This window comes from Hippocampus guttulatus, chromosome 4 (assembly GCF_054856545.1).
Source record: "Hippocampus guttulatus isolate MCC_2025c chromosome 4, RoL_Hgut_1.0, whole genome shotgun sequence".
NCBI classification, from domain to species: Eukaryota; Metazoa; Chordata; class Actinopteri; order Syngnathiformes; family Syngnathidae; genus Hippocampus; species Hippocampus guttulatus.
Window position 1 is genome coordinate 5,021,865 of NC_141264.1, and position 19,820 is coordinate 5,041,684.

Below are 19,820 nucleotides of genomic sequence, written 5' to 3' on the forward strand. Positions count from 1 at the left end.
GATACACGCAGTGGAAGTGCGCGTAGAGTTCGAAAGTGCAGATTACAAGTATTATTAATGTTATTATTATTGCAGAACGTGGATGTGCTTATGACGTCATACACTTGCGCCAGTGTGTCGGATGCGTCATCGAACATTGCGGCACAGGTTGCTGTTTTGTGAATTTTGCTGCTAAAACTGCAATAAAAGGGTAGTAAAATAAAAACTCAGGCTCGGGCTTCCAGTGCATGGCAGCTATGGCTCCACTTTGTACGGGCCCGGTCAAGGTGTTTCCCACCCTCTGCCCGATGACAGCAAGGATAGGCTCCAGCATGACTGCGACTCTCGTGAGGATATGGGGGAGATATGGAGAGAGAGAGAGGTATAGGGAAGCTGGTAAATATTTCATCCACACCTGCCTTTAACACTGCCAGACCCAGAGGTTTTGGTGCTCCCTCATGTTGCGAATGGTGTCCCTTTTTGCGGTGTGTGGATGAAATATTTTGCCAGCGGTAATACATTATTCATCACACTTTTTACTTGTCCTATTCCAAATGGATTCTTGAAAACAACCATTTCCAAAGGTCTTCCCAGAATGTCTTTGTGTCACTGCAATGGTAAAATAGATATGCAGTTTCAATGTCGTTCTCACAAAAAAAGAAAACAGATGTTTTGTTCCATATTGAACTTTTTCCTACGCAGTTCACTGATGGATACATTTTATTTAAAAGGTTAACGTGTATTTGTTTTGATGAAATATTTGTTGTGGTGACAGCAAGGAGCTGCCAAAGTTTTCAGGTCCGTGTTCTGAATCTGGTGCTTGATATATTGAGGAACTCCTTTTAAAAAATAAAATTCTGCAAAAAAGATTGATTTTGTATTGCACTGTTGTTCCATATTGAGGTTGGATATGGTGTAAAATATTGGTTTTCTCCTCTTCATATAGAGAAAGATAGAGCAGATATTCTTCTTATGGCAAGAGAGGATACTCTGTCAACGATTTTGTGATGACAATTTTCAGTGTGATAAAGAGAGGGATGTGTACAAATAACTGCTGACAGTGATTTACTACTTTCTTTATTGCTCTCCAATCACGCCCACCTGTGTGGGGTTTTCCAGCGAACATGTTTAATCAACATCATATAGCTGTTTTCTCGAATGCTTTTGTTTGCTGGCGCCAGCCAGAGAGGACAGGCTGGAGGGACGGTGGATGGAGTTGTCTGTCTCCTCACACACACTAACTTTTATGGCTACACTGGATCACACTGGATTTTATGTGTTTTATGTCTTTTTGGAACTGTTTAACATGGGGCGTGACTGCCCGCCTTTTCTTTTGCATACTGCCTCGATATATTTTCATGCATTCTTTGTACCGACGCGCTCTACAACATCAAAAAGTACAGAGACCCGAATTGATTCGTACCGAGTTGGGATGCTGGAATACAGAGAAGAAAATACGTCGAAGAGTTGTGGGTCTTTATTCCACAGAAAGAAATAAAATAACCTGTGCGCAAAGGACTAAGAAACACGTACAGAATGCGCTAAACACGTCCGTTTTCTCTATTCAGACAAAGTGACAACGTGATAGTTAAAAAAATAAGAAATGAGAAAAGCACAATTACACGCAATCCCTTTATACTTTTATTTAGAAAGTATTGTAGTTCCGGTAATTTTCCTGCTCGTGTCTGTAACTTGATGCTTTTGTACAAGGTGACGTGTAACCACTTCCTCGCGAAAGGTAGCGCTGCAAGTCAGGTCGATGCTGTCAGGTGTGCCAAGGAAGAGCAGTATAGGAACAGGTGTATCTGTCGTCTTTCTGTTAAAAAAATACAATGATAATCTCTCGTTCTTGTCACAACTGAATCTGTCAGAAAATAGGTTACAATATTCTTGTCGATTGGATGTTTCAAAGAATTTTCTTTCCCTTTCAGCATTGCAACGTTAGCGATACAAACTTCACAAAGTGGCGTATGATTGTCCTCACCGAATGCGCAAATACATTTGACTGGAAAGTTAATATTTCATATTCAAATGTTTTTTCTGCGAGTTTTATCTTGTTTATTATGGCGGCCTAAATGAACGTTGAAGAAGGTCGGTTGGTTGGATGTCGATTCTTTGAAACTCACGTGTTGCATTCATGTTTTGTTGTTTTCAATGTGTACATGAACTTGAAAGTTTTGTGCAGGAAGATGTTCCCCGTAGACCTGCCACCTGTTGTCGAAACTGACCTGAGGTCAGCATCTGAACAGTATCTTTTGTCGCTAAAGTCCAGGCCTGAAGATAATGACTGGTTTCAATCATCCAAAACTTCTAAGGTCTGGGGGTCCTCGAGCACAATTATGTTCTCATTATATTGTGGTGTTCCCTTGGTTTCAAGGAATGTATGTTGTGTCTGTCCAATCAGTTGGAAATAACAGCAAATAACATCAAATGGTTGCAGCTATTTGAGGATGACCAAGCTAGATCTTCGTTATTGGCACTTCACCCACCTGATGATCCAGCTCAAGGTGTGATGACACATTTTTGCACAGGCATACAAACATGAAAAAACCCATGCATATACACACACTCCTTCTGACACTCCCTGCTCACCCCTTGCCTTCTAGTGGTGGCCTTATACTTGCATGGAAGTTGGTGGTCTGTGAATGATGTTATACGGACGTCCTGCAACTCAAGAACTGACTTGCTTCCGGTAATCCCAGTTTCATATATATATATATATATACACAGTATATGTATATGTTATATGTCCTTCCAACATTTTGATCCTTGTAATGAACAGTTTGGAAAAAGTAGCAGCTTTTGTTGCAATACATCTTTATTTTTATAGTGTTTTCACAACAGCTGCGGCTATAACAAAAAGTGTTTAACCTAAAATAACAATAATACAACAGAACCTAAACGATCGTAACAACTCTTTCTGTTTCAGTTAACATTTTTATCAATTTGTGGGGGGGAGAGAAAAAAAACTAATAGTAAGGAAATGCATTAAGGTAATTTATGTATTATAGTGTAGCCAAAACATAGGCTAGCAGTCTTGCTGAATCAGGTGATGGTGACAGCAGAGTCAAGTTAACACACTCTGACATTGTTTCATAATTTAGTGACCTGGATTTCGATAACAATATTAGCTTCTAAATTAATGTCTGATTCCGATATCGAAAATACTTTCACGCCAACACACAAAGTACCTTTTAACCATTCGGCAACATGCTTTCCTCAGGTCCAGTCCCTAATGGAGAGGCTCGTTATGTTCCTGTTGAGTCAGGTGGTGGAGAGGCCTTCACATAAGGAAGCACTCTTCTCCCTGCACCCCCGCACAGAGAGCGCCAAATTGCTGTGGCGAGATGGCCAAGCAGTTGGCTTCTACACAGTCAAACACAAAGGTGTCTTGCTGTTGAGGGAAAAGTTGGCGCTGTTTGACCATTGCTGGTTTACATCCACAGGGCACTTGTTTTTTTGAGCTTTAACGGGGAGCCTTTTTGCAGCGACACCATGTTGTTCAGCTCAAATGTCAGTCCTAATGGACTGTCTGCGATGGTGCAGATGGACTAATGGATGGAGGAGCCGAGGATCAGGAGCCCATGTGGCAGGGAGTCAGCGTTTGAAAAGTAAAGTGGCTCTAGTTGGAACTGAAGAATTGAACCATTCTTAATGTGTATCTTACTCACCAACAGATGCTACATGTTTGCTTTCCAATTTGTAGCAGACGTCCCGCTGGTGGCCAGAAGGTGGTGGTAATGCACCAAACGTATTTGCCAACCTTCAAAGGATAGTACAGTAGTACAGTAGTCGTAGTTAGTGTTGGTGTTGCAACAGTAGTCATGGCAATAAATGCGGGACATATCGCAAGTTTAGCATGCGGCTTCTTTACCCCACAACAAGGATTTACAGCACCAAAAGGTGACCAGGATTCTACTTTTGGCCACAATTCAGAGCTCATTTGCTGCCGTCAGGAAATTCACTCTGACTTCCAAACACCACTCTTAATGTGCGTTCGGAGAGGAGGAGTGCGCTCCCCTCCCATTAATTTCCAAATGCAACCTGTGTTATAAACAATCAGCAGCTCGCGCTTGAACTGTGTCCACCTGTAGCGCCTGACGCACTTGGCTCCGACACTCCTTTGTTAGGGCACTCTGATTAACTGAGCGCAACACTTGCAGAACACTCTTGAGTTTTCGAACGGTCGGAGTGAAGCAGTACGCATTTGGAGCAGGTGTTTTGATGGTTAGTCTAAGCTGTACGGTTCTTGGTCTGTTTTGTTTTGTTTTTTTAAATAATACATCCCATTGCCTCTATCCCCCTCAAATGCAATGTATACTCCAGAACAATTGATAACACGAAAAATATGTCGATTTAAATAAGTCATTTTATCAGCGTACACTACAGTATTGCTCATGCTGTACACACTTGACTCCCATCTGTGTGGTGTTTCAGGCAGTCTGTGTGACAGCTGGAGCAGCCGCTGCTACCAGCTGCCTGTTCTGGACACTGTGCTGGTAAGGCCAAGCTGGAGGAAAAGAGGACTGGGATTTAAGATGCTGAGTGACTTCTGCTCGTCCTTCCCCAGCGAGCAGGTGCTGGGAATCAGTGTGCCACTTTCACCCAGCATGGTTGCAGGTTGGAGCAGTTTCCAATGTTCCGCACATAAAAACAATTTAGATATAAAGCTTTCAATGTCAAGTCAAGTCAAGTCAACAGTATTTATAGAGCACTTTCAAACAGCCATCGCTGCATACAAAGTGCTGTACATGGAGCAATTTAACATGCACAATAAACAGTAAGACAAATCGGTAATAAAGGCGGTAGAAAGCACCAAACAGTAAAACCAAGAACAAATCTAAGTCATGCTGAGTCGAATGCCAAAGAATACAAGTGAGTTTTGACGAGGGTTTTGAAGATGGGCAGCGAGGAGGCTTGCCGAATGTTTAGTGGGAGGTCATTCCAGAGAGAGGGACCAGCAACAGAAAAGGCTCGATCCCCTCTGAGCCTCAGTTTAGTTCTTGGTACTTCTAATAAAGTCTGGTCCACAGACCTGAGGTGTGTAGGGGCGGATGAGCTCAGAGAGGTAAGGTGGCGCGAGATTATTCAGAGATTTGAAAACAAATAAGAGGATCTTGAAAATAACTCTAAAATGAATGGGGAGCCAGTGAAGGGATGCCAGAGTAGGAGTTATGTGCTCCCTCTTACGAGTACCAGTCAAGAGGCGAGCGGCGGCATTCTGGACCAGCTGAAGGCGCTTAATGGAGGACTGGCTGACTCCAAAGTAAAGGGCATTGCAGTAATCGAGCCGGGATGTGACAAAGGCATGAATTACTGTCTCAAAGTGTTCATGTGAGAGGAGAGGTTTTATTTTGGCCAGCTGTCTAAGGTGAAAGAAGCTGGATTTAACAACGGCACCAATTTGCCGATCGAGTTTGAAATCACTGTCCACAGCAACTCCCCACGCCATCCTGTTAAGGATAAGCGGTGTGGAAAATTGATGGATAAATATACTGTATGTCATAATCAGAGGTGATTGCTCTACGACTGCAAGGGAAGCTCAGCTTCCCCTAAAATGTCCAAAAGTAAGTGATCAAATACGTGTGTGTACATGTCATTGACTAACTATGCGCTACAACGCGCTCAATTTTCTTCCGAATCAGCTTCTTATTACTGGTTACGACACAAACCCAAAATGCTTTCAGATTGTTTTTTTTAACAATAATTTCTTTTGAAGGTTGACTCCAGTGGGAATTTCAGTGACATTTTAATTTAAATTTCATCGTCCTCAAATGGAAATGCATAAAACAACATAGACCAATACAAGCATGATTCATGTTCGACTTCAAATTACTTGCATAATATCTAAGAAACCTGGATATGCTTCAATGATTTAATATTCTTGCACGGACAAGACCAACTCTACAACAAAAGCAGTTTACAGTGATTGTTCAAAGAATGCTCCTTTGAGCCTCTCTTTGACATCTGTGTAAATCACGTTCCTATAGCTTCCCTCAACATGTCCATGCTCTATCTGACTTTAAGTTTTCTCTTATCCCAGGGAGATTGTCTTGTCAGACTACATCATCCTCTGATTTCATCAACCAACAGATGCACCCCCCCCCCATTAGTCTGTATTAAGCAAATCGCATGTTTGAGACTTACAGTGACATAAGAATGTATTGAAATGAATGAGTCTATACATTTTCCCTCAAATTCTATTAAAACGCCACACCCAGAGTAGAAAATGTAAAAATATGTATTTAAAATAAAGAGGTGGAACCACAACCTGTGCTAACATGACACATGACCAAAACAAGCGTTGTTTCATGATAACAAACAAGTACAAATTATGGCTCATAAACACAGCCGCAGCCTTCACGCTGTGAACCAATATGTAATGTACAAAAATATATTTTCATCTCCTGATGTAATAATGCCACATTTTCTAAGTCCTCCACATTTTCTGATAAAATTCTTGATCTCATGACAGGATGCGATAAACTGCTGTAATAAGTTATTGCATCAATTGCAAAACATGGGTGTTGCATTTATTTGGAAAGAAGACATTCATTTTATGCATTATGTAATAAAATGCCTCTGTTTTTAGTGTGTAGGCAGTTTCTGCAGCTGAATGAAGACTACAGAGACCGTCTGTATGAAGTTGAGGCTCCAGGGGAATGGACTCAACGGCGAAACGTCTGGCTCAACATCCAACTATCCCGCTATTCACTCAGTGGAGATGAAGTTGTACGAGTGGGAAACCTCATTTGATCCAAGACTGTGTCCATATAACTCATCTTGTACCAGTTGATAGAACTCGGCATCCTTTGTTTTTATAACTCTTATGTTAGTCGTCTCTCGTATCGTATCGATACATTTATTTTGTCACGGGTGTGCTGGAGCCTATCCCAACTGACTGGGCGAGAGGCGGGGTATTTTCCAGAAGGTTATTTGTCTGTCTGGCCACATCTCATGGAGGATTAAATGTGGTGACCCCCCCCCCCCCCCCCCAGCACTAAACAGCAAGGTGGGGTCAAATTTAAGATTTAGGTGATGAGTTCATGGTGCAGTCTGCCTTCTGCCTGAAGTCAGATGGGTTGGTTCCAGCAACTCCCCACGCCATCCTGTTAAGGATAAGCGGTGTGGAAAATTGATGGATAAATATACTGTATGTCATAATCAGAGGTGATTGCTCTACGACTGCAAGGGAAGCTCAGCTTCCCCTAAAATGTCCAAAAGTAAGTGATCAAATACGTGTGTGTACATGTCATTGACTAACTATGCGCTACAACGCGCTCAATTTTCTTCCGAATCAGCTTCTTATTACTGGTTACGACGCAACTCTCTTCTCATTCATCCAGCAGCTTCACTGTGCTTTAAACTGTGTGGACGCTGAGCGTCTACAGCTCGGATGCTGGGCGTCGAGAGAGTTCAGAGCCCGTGCAATGCACTGAAACGAGACGAGTCATTGGATAAATGCTGCTTTTGTCCCGCCGATCGGACGCTCAGTGTCTCTGGGTCTGGGAGTCTATGGACAGTGGGCGTTTATGGGCTGGCACGGACGCTGAGCTTTTCTCCATGATGATTGGATGATCTGTCTGAGGCTGAATCTCTTTTAGATTGACAGCGAAATGAGCCAATCACCGATCTTTTTGGTGTAGGCATCGTGGGAGCATTTTTCAATTCTCATTGTTCTGAGTTGAACTGGAGACTTCTAATCATCTGAGCGACACTCTCTTTGTTGAAAACGACTAGCGACATATTAATCTTTCATTTCTGGTGGGTTTTATTGTAGTTGTAGGACACTAGTTAAGTCGCCTTGTTGGTATGACAGGGTCACAGATAATTTTCTTGAAAAGGAACGGAGAGTAGAATCCACATAAAACGGACACATTTTATGATGTAGGCCGAAATTGAGCTTCCCCTCCTTGACAGACCAGCATCCGCCACTGGTCATAATCTTGTAAATTATGTTTTGCCATTCACTCTCTGTGTCTCCATGCCGTCGCCATTGTCGTGACGTCACATTGAAGTCGGTCGGAGAACTTTTTTTTTGCCTCCCCCTTACTTCGGACTTCGCAACTGGGACCTCCCAGTTCAAAGGGCGTTCTAAGTGACCTTTCCTAGTCGGAACTCGGTTGTCGGACTTCCCACGTTCATGGAATGCATCACAAGCATACCGTCCATGTGGACGGAAACGGAAATGTCAGTTTCGGGAAAAACACGGACGGGATTATTTGGAATTTTGAGAATAATTTGTGAAAAATGAGCCGAATCTACCATAACATATCTTTAAAAAACAAACCAGTACACAATGAGAAATATGACCGTGTGTGGTCACCCGGATCTCATGAAAGGTAGGTGAAAACTGTTGTATACAATGAATTCATTAAATCCAGCTAAATGCGCTCATGTTAGTACGAGCAAACGATTGTCAACAACAATTTCGACACTTAATATAATCGTGTATTTTCCTTCTTCTGATTTGGTGTTCTTTACGTTATAACAGCGCAGTCAGCTCATGTTAGTACGAGCAAACGATTGTCAACAACAATTTCGACACTTAATATAATCGTGTATTTTCCTTCTTCTGATTTGGTGTTCTTTACGTTATAACAGCGCAGTCAGATGGAAACAACTGTTCTGTTCGTCGGGGTGAAAAAACGCCCATCATTTATTTGCATACAAGGAAGGGAAAGCTTGGAAGAGCGTTGTGTTCACGGCCTCTAGGGGTCATGCGTGTACAGCACCGTCGTGTGTGCACACATACACAACCACACACACACACGTGCATATATGTATAACTACTATACGGCGCTGTTACAGTAGCTTTTGATTGAAAGGAAGAGACGTCATTATTTTAGCGCATTTTGCAATACCAGCATATTTTAGCACCCATATGTGACTTTAAAGGAACTGTATTTTTATATTAACTGATGCTCTTGTGTTTTTATTGTTGCAGTGTGTCACAATTCATTCAAGATTCTTTTTCTATTGTTTTTATGTATAACTAATGCTTTGTTGTTGTTCTTGTTATAGTGGACCTGGAGTAATTCTTGAAGGAACGCTTGTTGATGTTTCAAGACATGCACTGACTGACGTCAACAATCAGAAGGTACCGTATGGAGACTTAAGATCACAATACAGGAAGTGGAAGTTTCTCTTCATCCGTAAGCTACAAAATCCATGTGTATGCAAGGCTAATAGTTAAAAGAAGTCATATGGGAAATTACCCCTCCATTTGAAATTAAGTGTTGACATTGAGAAATTCATCTCAAATGTTCTTTGCAAACTGAAGTTTACAGACCCATGCCTGCTTTCTCTTCCAAACAAATTTATTGCAAAAATATTACACATTGAATCAGTCAAAATTATACAGTATTACAGGGAAAAAAACTATATTTTTTCATTTGGCAGGTTCGTTACCATGTGCTCTATGTCAAACCTCGACGCATCCATCGCAGAAAGTATGACCCTAGTGGGAAGGAGATAGAACCAAACTTCAGTGACACCAGAAAGGTCAACACGGGCTTCCTCATGTCCTCCTACAGTAAGTGAAGACTAACTGATACTTGATCAGTAGTTACACTCTTAATTTGTTTTATTACTTTTATCATCATTTTGCATTTCCTCATAGAGTAGCAGCATCAAACTCATTTTTGTCATGTGCCACTTTGTAGTTACGGCTTCCCTCATTGGGCTGTTATTCCAGTGAAACCAAATAAGTGCTGAATGGTCTGACCGTATTGTTGGATATACACAACAAATTGATGGCTTACTAGTTTTGAAATCAGAAGTGAAGGAAAATAATTTGATGAATTATTTTTCCAATTCGTATAAAAAGGATACAAAAATATTGACAAATCTCAAGGTTATCATTTATTACATATGATTATTTAACATTTTGGTACAGATTTTAGCAAGGGTCATGGATATTGACAGTGACACATGATCAGCCATCTCGTTACCTCTGCTTCCCGCGTCCTAAACGCATATTTTCCCGCGGGACGCACAGTTCCAAATACAGTAATGTGCGTTTTTGGGACGCAAGGAAATTTCTCAGTCAAAACAACAACAACAACAAACAAACAAAAAACGGCAGGCCTGAGGATTTCACGGTAACAATCGTTTCTGTGGCGTCATTTTGACGGTACCAAAAAATCGTTTAACCATAAAAGTCACCGCACACGAGTTGACTGTACGCGATCAAGTCTCTCCTGTGTGATCAACGCGATTTCACTGTGTCTGTATGGGTGTTTGTGGTGTGGTGTGTGAGTGTGTTTCTTCGAAATTACTTTTGTTTTCAGTGTTGGGGGGACGGAACAGATAACGTTATGTGCACATGCGGGTTGCTATTTTCGTCTGAAAACTGGGGAATCGCGCGGATGGAAGTTTGAGATGGCGGCGAAAAAACTCACAAAGGTCTACTAATTAAGACATTTAAGAAATGGGAATGCCAGTCTGATTTTTCGTATGAATCATCCGAAGGGCGTATCACTAAACTCACCTGTGACGTATGCAGAGAACACGAGAGCGAGATACGATGGAAGGCACGATTACGAGGCAAGTTGGTCATTAGATCTATAGGCTAATCGCTATAAAAAATATGATGAAACAGTATTGGTTATTCTATAATTTACTGGTTGTAGCATGGTAACTTTAGGAATAAAACATTCGTCACAAGGTGTAGTAATGCTAATGTTAACTGTTGGTAGAACTCATGATGACGTCGGTTAAATTCTTTCGTCAAATTGATAGTAGATTACACATGCATCGTCTTGGGAAGAGGATGTCAAGCCACATCAATACTTACCTGTATTAATGATTACCAGTAAATTAATCTCTGCAGTGTGAGATTGGAAAAAAATACTCAGATTTTGTAGTATTCTGTATTCATGATGCCATATGACTACACCATATTTTGATCCATTTTTTAAAAATAAACCTGGAGTACACAGCTGCTGATGTAATGTTCATTGTTCATGGATAGTTTTCAAACATTTGCCCTTGAAACATACTCTTGAGTTTCAGAATTCTTGATTATGAATATCATTCAAAATAGAAAAATGGGTCCCCATGATGAATGTTTACGGAACCCAAAATTAGTTACCGTGGTTTCCCATTGGGTAATCCGACGGAACCGAAAAACGGTTTCCGTGAATTTCCGAAATCCTCAGGCCTGCTCCTGAATTATTTAAATTTTTGCAGCATTTGTTTATGTCACGTTGCGTGGTGGTGGTGGACCCCAAAAAGCAGGCAGGAGGGAGGAGCAGGGTGTATTTGAAGAATTGTATTTAAAACAAAGAAAACTAAATCCCAAACACACAAAGTCCAAAGTATCAAACAAAAAAACCATAACTAAAGCTAAAACATTCTCATGGTCTCACCACCCGTGGGAGGGGTCAAAGGGGTCGGGTGCAATGCGAGCTGGGCGGCAGCCAAAGGCGGGGACCCTGGCGGTCCGATCCTCGGCTGCAGAAGCTAGCTCTTGGGACATGGAATGTCACCTCTCTGGCAGGGAAGGAGCCCGAGCTGGTGTGTGAGGTAGAGAAGTTCCAACTGGATATAGTCGGACTTGCCTCCACACACAGCCTGGGTTCTGGTACTAGTTCTCTCGAGAGGGGTTGGACTCTCTTCCACTCTGGAGTTGCTCATGGTGAGAGGCGCAGAGCAGGTGTGGGCATACTCATTGCCCCCCGGCTCAGTGCCTGTACATTGGGGTTCACACCGGTAGACGAGAGGGTTGCTTCCCTCCGCCTTCGGGTGGGGGGACGGGTCCTGACTGTTGTTTGTGCATATGCACCAAACGGCAGCTCAGCATACCCACCCTTTTTGGAGTCCTTGGAGGGTGTGCTGGAGAGTACTCCTGCTGGGGACTCCCTTGTTCTGCTGGGGGACTTCAATGCTCACGTGGGCAATGACAGTGAGACCTGGAGGGGCGTGATTGGGAGGAACGGCCCCCCCGATCAGAACTCGAGTGGTGTTTTGTTATTGGACTTCTGTGCTCGCCACGGATTGTCCATAACGAACACCTTGTTCAAACATAAGGGTGTCCATATGTGCACTTGGCACCAGGACACCCTAGGCCGTAGTTCGATGATCGACCTTGTGGTTGTATCATCGGATTTGCGGCCGCATGTTTTGGACACTCGGGTGAAGAGAGGGGCGGAGCTGTCAACTGATCACCACCTGGTGGTGAGTAGGCTCCGATGGTGGGGGAAGATGCCGGTCCGTCCTGGCAGACCCAAACGTATTGTGAGGGTTTGTTGGGAGCGTCTGGCGGAATCCCCTGTCAGAAGGAGTTTCAACTCCCACCTCCGACAGAGCTTTTCCCATGTTCCGGGGGAGACGGGGGACATTGAGTCCGAGTGGACCATGTTCCGTGCCTCTATTGTTGAGGCGGCCAATCTGAGTTGTGGCCGTAAGGTGGTTGGTGCCTGTCGTGGTGGCAACCCTCGTACTCGCTGGTGGACACCAGCAGTAAGGGATGCCGTCAAGCTGAAGAAGGAGTCCTATCGAGCCTTTATGGCCTGTGGAACCCCAGAGGCAGCTGACGGGTATCGACTGGCCAAGCGGAACGCAGCTTCGGTGGTCGCCGAGGCAAAAACCCGAGCGTGGGAAGAGTTCGGTGAGGCCATGGAAGTCGACTTCCGGACGGCTTCGAGGAAATTCTGGTCCACCATCCGACGTCTCAGGAGGGGGAAGCAGTGCACCACTAACACTGTGTACAGTGGGGATGGGGCACTGCTGACTTCGACTCGGGACGTTGTGAACCGGTGGGCAGAGTACTTCGAAGACCTCCTCAACTCCACCAACACGTCTTCCTTGGAGGAAGCAGAGTCTGAGGACCCTGAGGTGGGCTCTCCTATCTCTGTGGTTGAAGTCACCGATGTGGTTAAAAAGCTCCTCGGTGGCAGGGCCCCAGGGGTGGATGAGATCCGCCCGGAGTTCCTCAAGGCTCTGGATGTTGTGGGGCTGTCCTGGTTGACACGCCTCTGCAACATCGCGTGGTCAACGGGGAGAGTGCCTCTGGATTGGCAGACCGGGGTGGTAGTCCCTCTTTTTAAAAGGGGGGACCGGAGGGTGTGTTCCAACTACAGAGGGATCACACTCCTCAGCCTCCCTGGTAAGGTCTATTCAGGGGTGCTGGAGAGGAGGGTCCGTCAGGAAGTCGAGCCTCAGATTGAGGAGGAGCAGTGTGGTTTTCGTCCCGGCCGTGGAACAGTGGACCAGCTCTACACCCTTAGCAGGGTCCTCGAGGGTATGTGGGAATTCGCCCAACCAGTCTACATGTGTTTTGTGGACTTGGAGAAGGCGTTTGACCGTGTCCCTCGGGGAGTTCTGTGGGGGGTGCTTCGTGGGTATGGGGTACCGAACCCCCTGATACGGGCTATTCGGTCACTATACCACCGATGTCAGAGTTTGGTTCGCATTGCCGGCAGTAAGTCGGAATCGTTTCCAGTGAGGGTAGGACTCCGCCAAGGCTGCCCTTTGTCGCCGATTCTGTTCATAATCTTTATGGACAGAATTTCTAGGCGCAGCCGAAGCGTTGAGGGCGTCCGTTTTGGTGGCCTCAGTATTGCATCCCTGCTTTTTGCAGATGATGTGGTGCTGTTGGCTCCTTCAAACGGGGCTCTCCAACTCTCACTGGAGCGTTTCGCAGCTGAGTGTGAAGCGGTTGGGATGAAAATCAGCACCTCCAAATCTGAAACCATGGTCCTCAGTCGGAAAAGGGTGGAGTGCCCCCTCCGGGTCGGGGGAGAGATCTTGCCCCAAGTGGAGGAGTTTAAGTATCTTGGGGTCTTGTTCACGAGTGAGGGCAGGAGGGAGCGAGAGATCGACAGGCGGATCGGTGCAGCGTCTGCTGTGATGCGGACGTTGTATCGGTCTGTCATGGTGAAGAAGGAGCTGAGCCAAAGGGCGAAGCTCTCAATTTACCGGTTGATCTACGTTCCAACCCTCATCTATGGTCACGAGCTATGGGTCGTGACCGAAAGAACGAGATCCCGGATACAAGCGGCCGAAATGAGTTTTCTCCGCAGGGTGTCCGGGCTCTCCCTTAGAGATAAGGTGAGAAGCGCGGTCATCCGGGAGGGGCTCAGAGTCGAGCCGCTTCTCCTCCACATCGAGAGGAGCCAGATGAGGTGGCTTGGGCATCTGATTCGGATGCCTCCTGAACGCCTCCCTGGTGAGGTGTTCCGGGCATGTCCCACCGGGAGGAGACCCCGAGGAAGACCCAGGACACGCTGGAGTGACTATGTCACCCAGCTGGCCTGGGAACGCCTCGGGATCCCCGGGGGAGAGCTGGAAGAAGTAGCTAGGGAGAGGGAAGTCTGGGCTTTCCTGCTAAAGCTGTTGCCCCCGCAACCCGGCCCGGATAAGCGGTAGAAGATGGATGGATGGATGGATGGATAAAGCTAAAACATAACAATGAACTAAACATGACAGAAACTAAGAGCAAACAGCAACACACATGACAGTAGCAAAAGCAACAATGACCCGACACTGACTGTTCGGGCTAGGAGTCCTTTTAAAGCCCTAATTAGTTATGACCAACAGGTGTGCAGCTTTCGGGGGAGCCCTACAGTGCCACCTGTTGGTCCCTAAACTGAATCATGACAGTTTATAGTTGTTATTATGTTGTTATTTGTGTTATTATCATTATCATATGCAATTGAATAAGTAGACCATTTCAGAATTAGAAATTTGGGACACTCTAAATGCATAATGGGACTCATACTTATCTGATCAGCGAGTCCCTGGGACTCGCTGGGGGTAAACTGTAGAATTATCACTGATGATTTGCTTTGCGGGCCACAAAAATGATGTGGCAGGCCATATTTGGCCTTTTGTTTGAGCTCTGCATTGAAATGGAATATTTAATCAAGCTGACAACTTGGAAAACGTTGGGCAGATTTTTCCAGGCAAGAGGGTACGCTTACACGAGACAGAATTGCGTTGCAGCAACATTTATCCTCAGTAAAGGACCCCCCCCCCCCAAAAAAAAACACCTGAGATGTGTTTCAATCAGACTTGTTTCAGTGATCACTTTTATTATTATCTTTATTAGTCGTAATAGTAGTGACGGTAGTATTAAAGGGAAGTATTCATGTTGTGATAAAAACAAAGAAACTTTTTTGCTGCTGATATTTTCTGTGTTCAGCTCAAGCCGATTAAAAAATTAGATTGGAAAATTAAGTCCACCATTTAAAAGTCTTCATGTCACAGACACAATAAAAACATTGCAATACAGTATTTGGATGTACAACTATTTTAAAAAAAAAACAAACAACATGAGGTTTTCCTGGCATACCCTATGGGAAGGAGGTCCTGGGGAAGACCTCGGACACACCTGTTGGCCTGTTAACGTATGGGCATCCCCTCTTCACAGCTGTATGAAGCGGAGGGCAAAAGTGAAGTCCAGGTTGCTTTAGCTGCTGCCCCTGCAACCTGACCACAGATAAGCAAAATATGACAACTTATTCAGTCAGCGTGAAGTATTAAATATGATCTGAGTGCACATTAAAAAAGGTCTTCAAGGATTCCTTAAATCTGCAGATACACTGGTTAGGGTGCTTAGTGAAGAAGGAAGTAAATTGAGGTAACACCGGAGACTCCAACGAGTTTATTAAAAAAAAAAACCCTCACATCTTCTAATGTGTACATGCGTGTGCCTGTATTTCTATCAATTCCCATAAAGAGGTGGAAGCTAAAGGGGAGTCAGACATCCTGTCAGAGGAGCAGCTGTCAGCACTGATACGTAAAGCCGAGCTGGTGAAGGTAACTGACAAGCACAGACCTGACGGCGCATGGGCCTTCTGGTACCCTGAATGCGAAATGGAGAAAACGGAGCTTGAGACTGAAACAGACATTCGACTGAAGACTAGAGGAAACAGCCCTTTTATATGTGAGTCTGCGTGGTCATGATGTGACCATTTTTTCACCTATTTCATAAGTCCTTCCAAAGGACAAAGTAACAAAAAAAGTGTTTTGGACACTCAGGTGAAGAGATGGGTGGAATTTTGAACACCTTTTCTTGCTGTTTACAGTCTCCTTGGCTAAAGTAGATGGTGGCACCGTGTCCAAGTGTAATTTTGCTGGAGATGAGAATACTGGAGCATCTTGGACAGACAAGATTATGGCCAACAAAACTGGAGGAGCTGACACTCAGAAGACTGGAGATGAAGGAGAGGGACCTCAGGACGATGAATGGGTGAGAGAAACAGCTACAGTCAAATGAAAGCGAGTTCATACATCCGTACATAATTGACTCCGAGAACAATGTATGTAAGAGTGTGTTTTTCCAACGAAATCACCAGATTTTAAGTACTCATTCTCAAATGAGAGCCAGGCAGATGCAGTCACTCACTCTTATTTGTATGGATAGTTTATTTCTCAAAGCCTAATATGCATTTCGGAAACCCGCCACTCCCCCAGCAACTTTTACATTGTATCCAAAACTGTTATCAATCATAAGGGAGCATGAGAAATAAAGCTTTTGGAGGGAGGAGATAACTTTCACAAAATGTAAACAAGGATGAACAAAAAGGACTAAACGGCACTGTGTCAACTGCAGCATAATTCATGGTTATGGACAAGTAAAGATCTGTTGTATATACCCTTTCATGCACCCTGTAACCCGATGACATGATAAACTGTCCACTGTAGTAACCGCTGCACCTGAAAGGGTTCAAAAGCACTATTTTGTCTCTTTCGTAGGATGACTAAAGAGAAATCATCATAATCCTGCAGCTTTTGGCCCATCTCCAGTTTGAACTGCTTCAACTTCAGCCTGATGTCTTGGATCAAATTGCTTTGGTAAACAAGACACCAAACGTATTGCACATGTGGCCTTGGTTTGAATCATTCCCATGAGTAAAACTGACAAAGATACATTGGATACCTACACAAGCTCTGTTATTGGACTTGCTCTGTTTCTTTTATGCATATTTGGACTTGTCGTATTGCATCAGAGAGAAAGCTCAAACCCAACATACCACACCAGATTGAATTCCTTGCAAAAGAAGGTGTGGACAGTTATAATGCAACAATATAAAAAATATGACCAAAGAATTCTTTCCCATTCTTGCTTGATGTACAGCTTCAGCTTTTCAACAGTCCGGGGTCGACGATTTCGTATTTTATGCGTCATAATGCGCCACACATTTTCAATGGGAGACAGGTCTGGACTGCAGGCAGGCCAGTCTTGTGCCCTTACTCTTTTACGACAAAGTCACGCTGTTGTAACACGTGAAGAAGGTGGTTTGATATCGTTTTGCTGAAAAAATCAGGGCCATCCATGAAAAAGACATTGCTTGGATGGCAGTGTATGTTTCTCCAACACTTCTTTGTTCCTTTGAGCATTAATGGTGCCTTCACAAATATATAAGTTCCCCATGCCATTGGCACTAACATAGACCCATGTCTTGTCCAGGGAAATCAAGACAATGAAAATATTTATAAAAAATGATGAGATTTATTTAAGAAACAAAAAGAAAAGAAAAAACATGGAGGGACACCGTTCACAGATCTGTCAAGGGAGCCTTCTCCCCCTCCGCGTCTTTATCTTGTTGGGAGGTGGTGAAGGCCAGCGCAATCAGCAGCTACACAGCGTACAGACTAGTGCAACTTTGCTTATCTGCAAAATAATTGGTCAGCATTCAAAGGTACGGTAAGCATTCAATAGTACGAACATTTACTTCCATTTAGCGCTGTTATACAGTATGTCAAATTCCCATTCCACCCATACCAGCACAGATGCTGCCTTTTGAACTTTATGTCGATACCAGTCTGGGTGGTTCGCTTCCTCTTTGACCTGGAGGACATGACGTCCATAATTTCTCAAAACATTTTGAGATGTGCAGTCGTCAGACCACAGAACACCTTGGATCAGTCCATCCTCGATGAGCTCGGACCCAGAGAAGCTGACAGCGTTTCTGTGAACTGTGTTTACTCACATTATTTTCCAAAGTGTTCCTGAGCCCATGTGGTGATTTTCTTTGTACATTGACGTCAGTTTGTGATGCAGTGTCACCTGAGGGATGGAAGGTCACGGGCATTCATGTTGGTTTTCGGCCTTGCCCCTTAGATGCAGTGATTCCTCCAGATTCACTGAACCTTTTGATGATATTATGGACTGTAGATTGTCCTTAAACAGTTTGACTATTTTCTCACGCAGTTGTTCACACAGAGTGAACCTCGCCCCATCCTAGCCTGTGAATGACTTAACAATTCAGGGAAGCTCCTTTATAACCAATCATGGCGCCCACCTTTTCCCAGTTAGCCTGTTCATTTGTGGCATCTTCCAAAAAGGTATTTGATGAGCTTTTCTCAACTTTCTCCGTCTTTTTTGCCACCTGTCCAAACTTTTTTTGGAATGTGTTGCAGCCATAAAATTGTTCATGATTTGGTACAACAATAAAGTTTCCATTTGAATATTAAATATCTCATCTTTTTGAAAGTGAGAGCTATTTCTTGGGCCCTGATTAATGCCAAGGGATACCAGTTCAATAAATGGGCTGTCACTTATACAGTGCGTTTTTACCTCGGGTACTCAAAGCGCTTCACGCTGTTACTTCATTTTACTGACTGATGATGCAGCATCAGGAGCAACTTGGGGTTCGGCATCTTGCTCAAGGACACATTGACAAGGCCAGGACTCAAACTACCAACCTCTGGGTTGGGAAACGACCACTCTACCACTGAGCCATGCTGCCCCGAACATTTCTTAAATGTACTCAAATGACCTTTATGTTATTATTAACAATTGACCTACATTAAAACACCAATCATGTAAAATTATTTGACAAGGTAAGAAACAGATGTCCACATACACTATTTCTCAATCTCTGCAAATGTTTACATTTTCCACATGATTATTTTGTCAGTATTACTATGAAATCACAATGTTCTATCCCTGGGGGGATTTTTTTATTATTATTTTTTTTGTAGAACAGGGCTGTGGGCTACTTATGAGGGCCTAGGGAGCTACCTGGTGGCCGCGGTCACCGCTTTGGTGACCCCTGTTGTAGTGTATTCAATTAAATATACTGTAGGTTGAACATGATTTGCAACTCATTGCAACAGCAATGCCCCCCCCCCCGACTCACCCCAAAAAAATCTTCCTGCAGTCTCCCAAAGGGGGGTAAAGAAGAGGAGGGCAGTTGGAAAAATGAGCATGGTCCAACTCCTGAATGAGCATCGGCTGCAGCTTGTAAATGCGAAGGCTTCCGAATGGTGTTCAACAAGTCTTCCCTGATAAGAACAGTGGAAAACAGCGCAGGCTCACAATTTGAGCGTTTCTGACACAATGAACAGTGTGCACGGAGGGGGATACAAAGACAATCAATTACCGCCATTGGATGGTACCTTTGGGAAAATTCATACCTCATACTGAATACACATCTCAAATAAGTCATGAAAATTGTTTATTTTCCTCAGCACCTCCCCACATATCGATCGAGCATACATGTAGCCCCGGGAGAGAAAAAATCTTGGCGTCGTGCCTGACTGTAGGACAGAAATTAATAACAGCAATAATGCAATGGTGATTAGAAGCCATGGTGGAACATTGAGAGCTACGGTAATTATTTCCATGCCAGATGTACCTCAGTCAGCTGTGAAACATTAAACTCCCGAAATTCCCTACAAAAGTAACACTGCTTAATTTTCGAATCTCGAATGACGATATCTGATACTATTAAATCTATAAAATGCATGAAGCTGCGTTCAATACATACATTGAAAATTGGGGTGGAGTGCAGATTGAGTTTGCTGTACATGAACTCCTTTTCAGATAAAAACATGAATGCACCTTTGTCAGTTGAGTGTATTTATTGCTGTAAAAGGAAGGGCGT

The 19,820-nt window shown here is 43.9% G+C and overlaps 2 protein-coding genes across 4 annotated transcripts; both read left to right on the forward strand.

Annotated features, from left to right (window-relative positions):
* The first annotated feature begins 5 nt into the window (after positions 1 to 5).
* fam169b (family with sequence similarity 169 member B) lies at positions 6 to 6,709 on the forward strand. Of its 3 annotated transcripts, XM_086108580.1 has the most exons (8): positions 8 to 361; positions 2,165 to 2,294; positions 2,384 to 2,486; positions 2,586 to 2,671; positions 3,203 to 3,365; positions 4,417 to 4,478; positions 4,550 to 4,599; positions 6,572 to 6,709. In XM_086108580.1, the coding sequence occupies exons 1-8, from the start codon at positions 228 to 230 to the stop codon at positions 6,576 to 6,578; spliced, it is 735 nt and encodes a 244-aa protein (XP_085964706.1). In that variant the 5' UTR covers positions 8 to 227; the 3' UTR covers positions 6,579 to 6,709. The 3 variants fall into 3 exon arrangements, 2 of the variants coding, with proteins under 2 accessions (XP_085964705.1, XP_085964706.1); XM_086108579.1 differs by having other exon boundaries at positions 6 to 361; positions 4,417 to 4,556; positions 6,572 to 6,692; XR_015100644.1 differs by lacking the exon at positions 6,572 to 6,709 and having other exon boundaries at positions 9 to 361; positions 3,203 to 3,590; positions 3,686 to 4,568.
* Positions 6,612 to 18,408, forward strand: arpin (actin related protein 2/3 complex inhibitor). Its single transcript, XM_086108581.1, has 6 exons — positions 6,612 to 6,711; positions 9,004 to 9,079; positions 9,382 to 9,514; positions 15,665 to 15,871; positions 16,014 to 16,177; positions 16,684 to 18,408. The coding sequence occupies exons 1-6, from the start codon at positions 6,620 to 6,622 to the stop codon at positions 16,690 to 16,692; spliced, it is 681 nt and encodes a 226-aa protein (XP_085964707.1). The 5' UTR covers positions 6,612 to 6,619; the 3' UTR covers positions 16,693 to 18,408.
* The last annotated feature ends 1,412 nt before the right edge of the window (positions 18,409 to 19,820 follow it).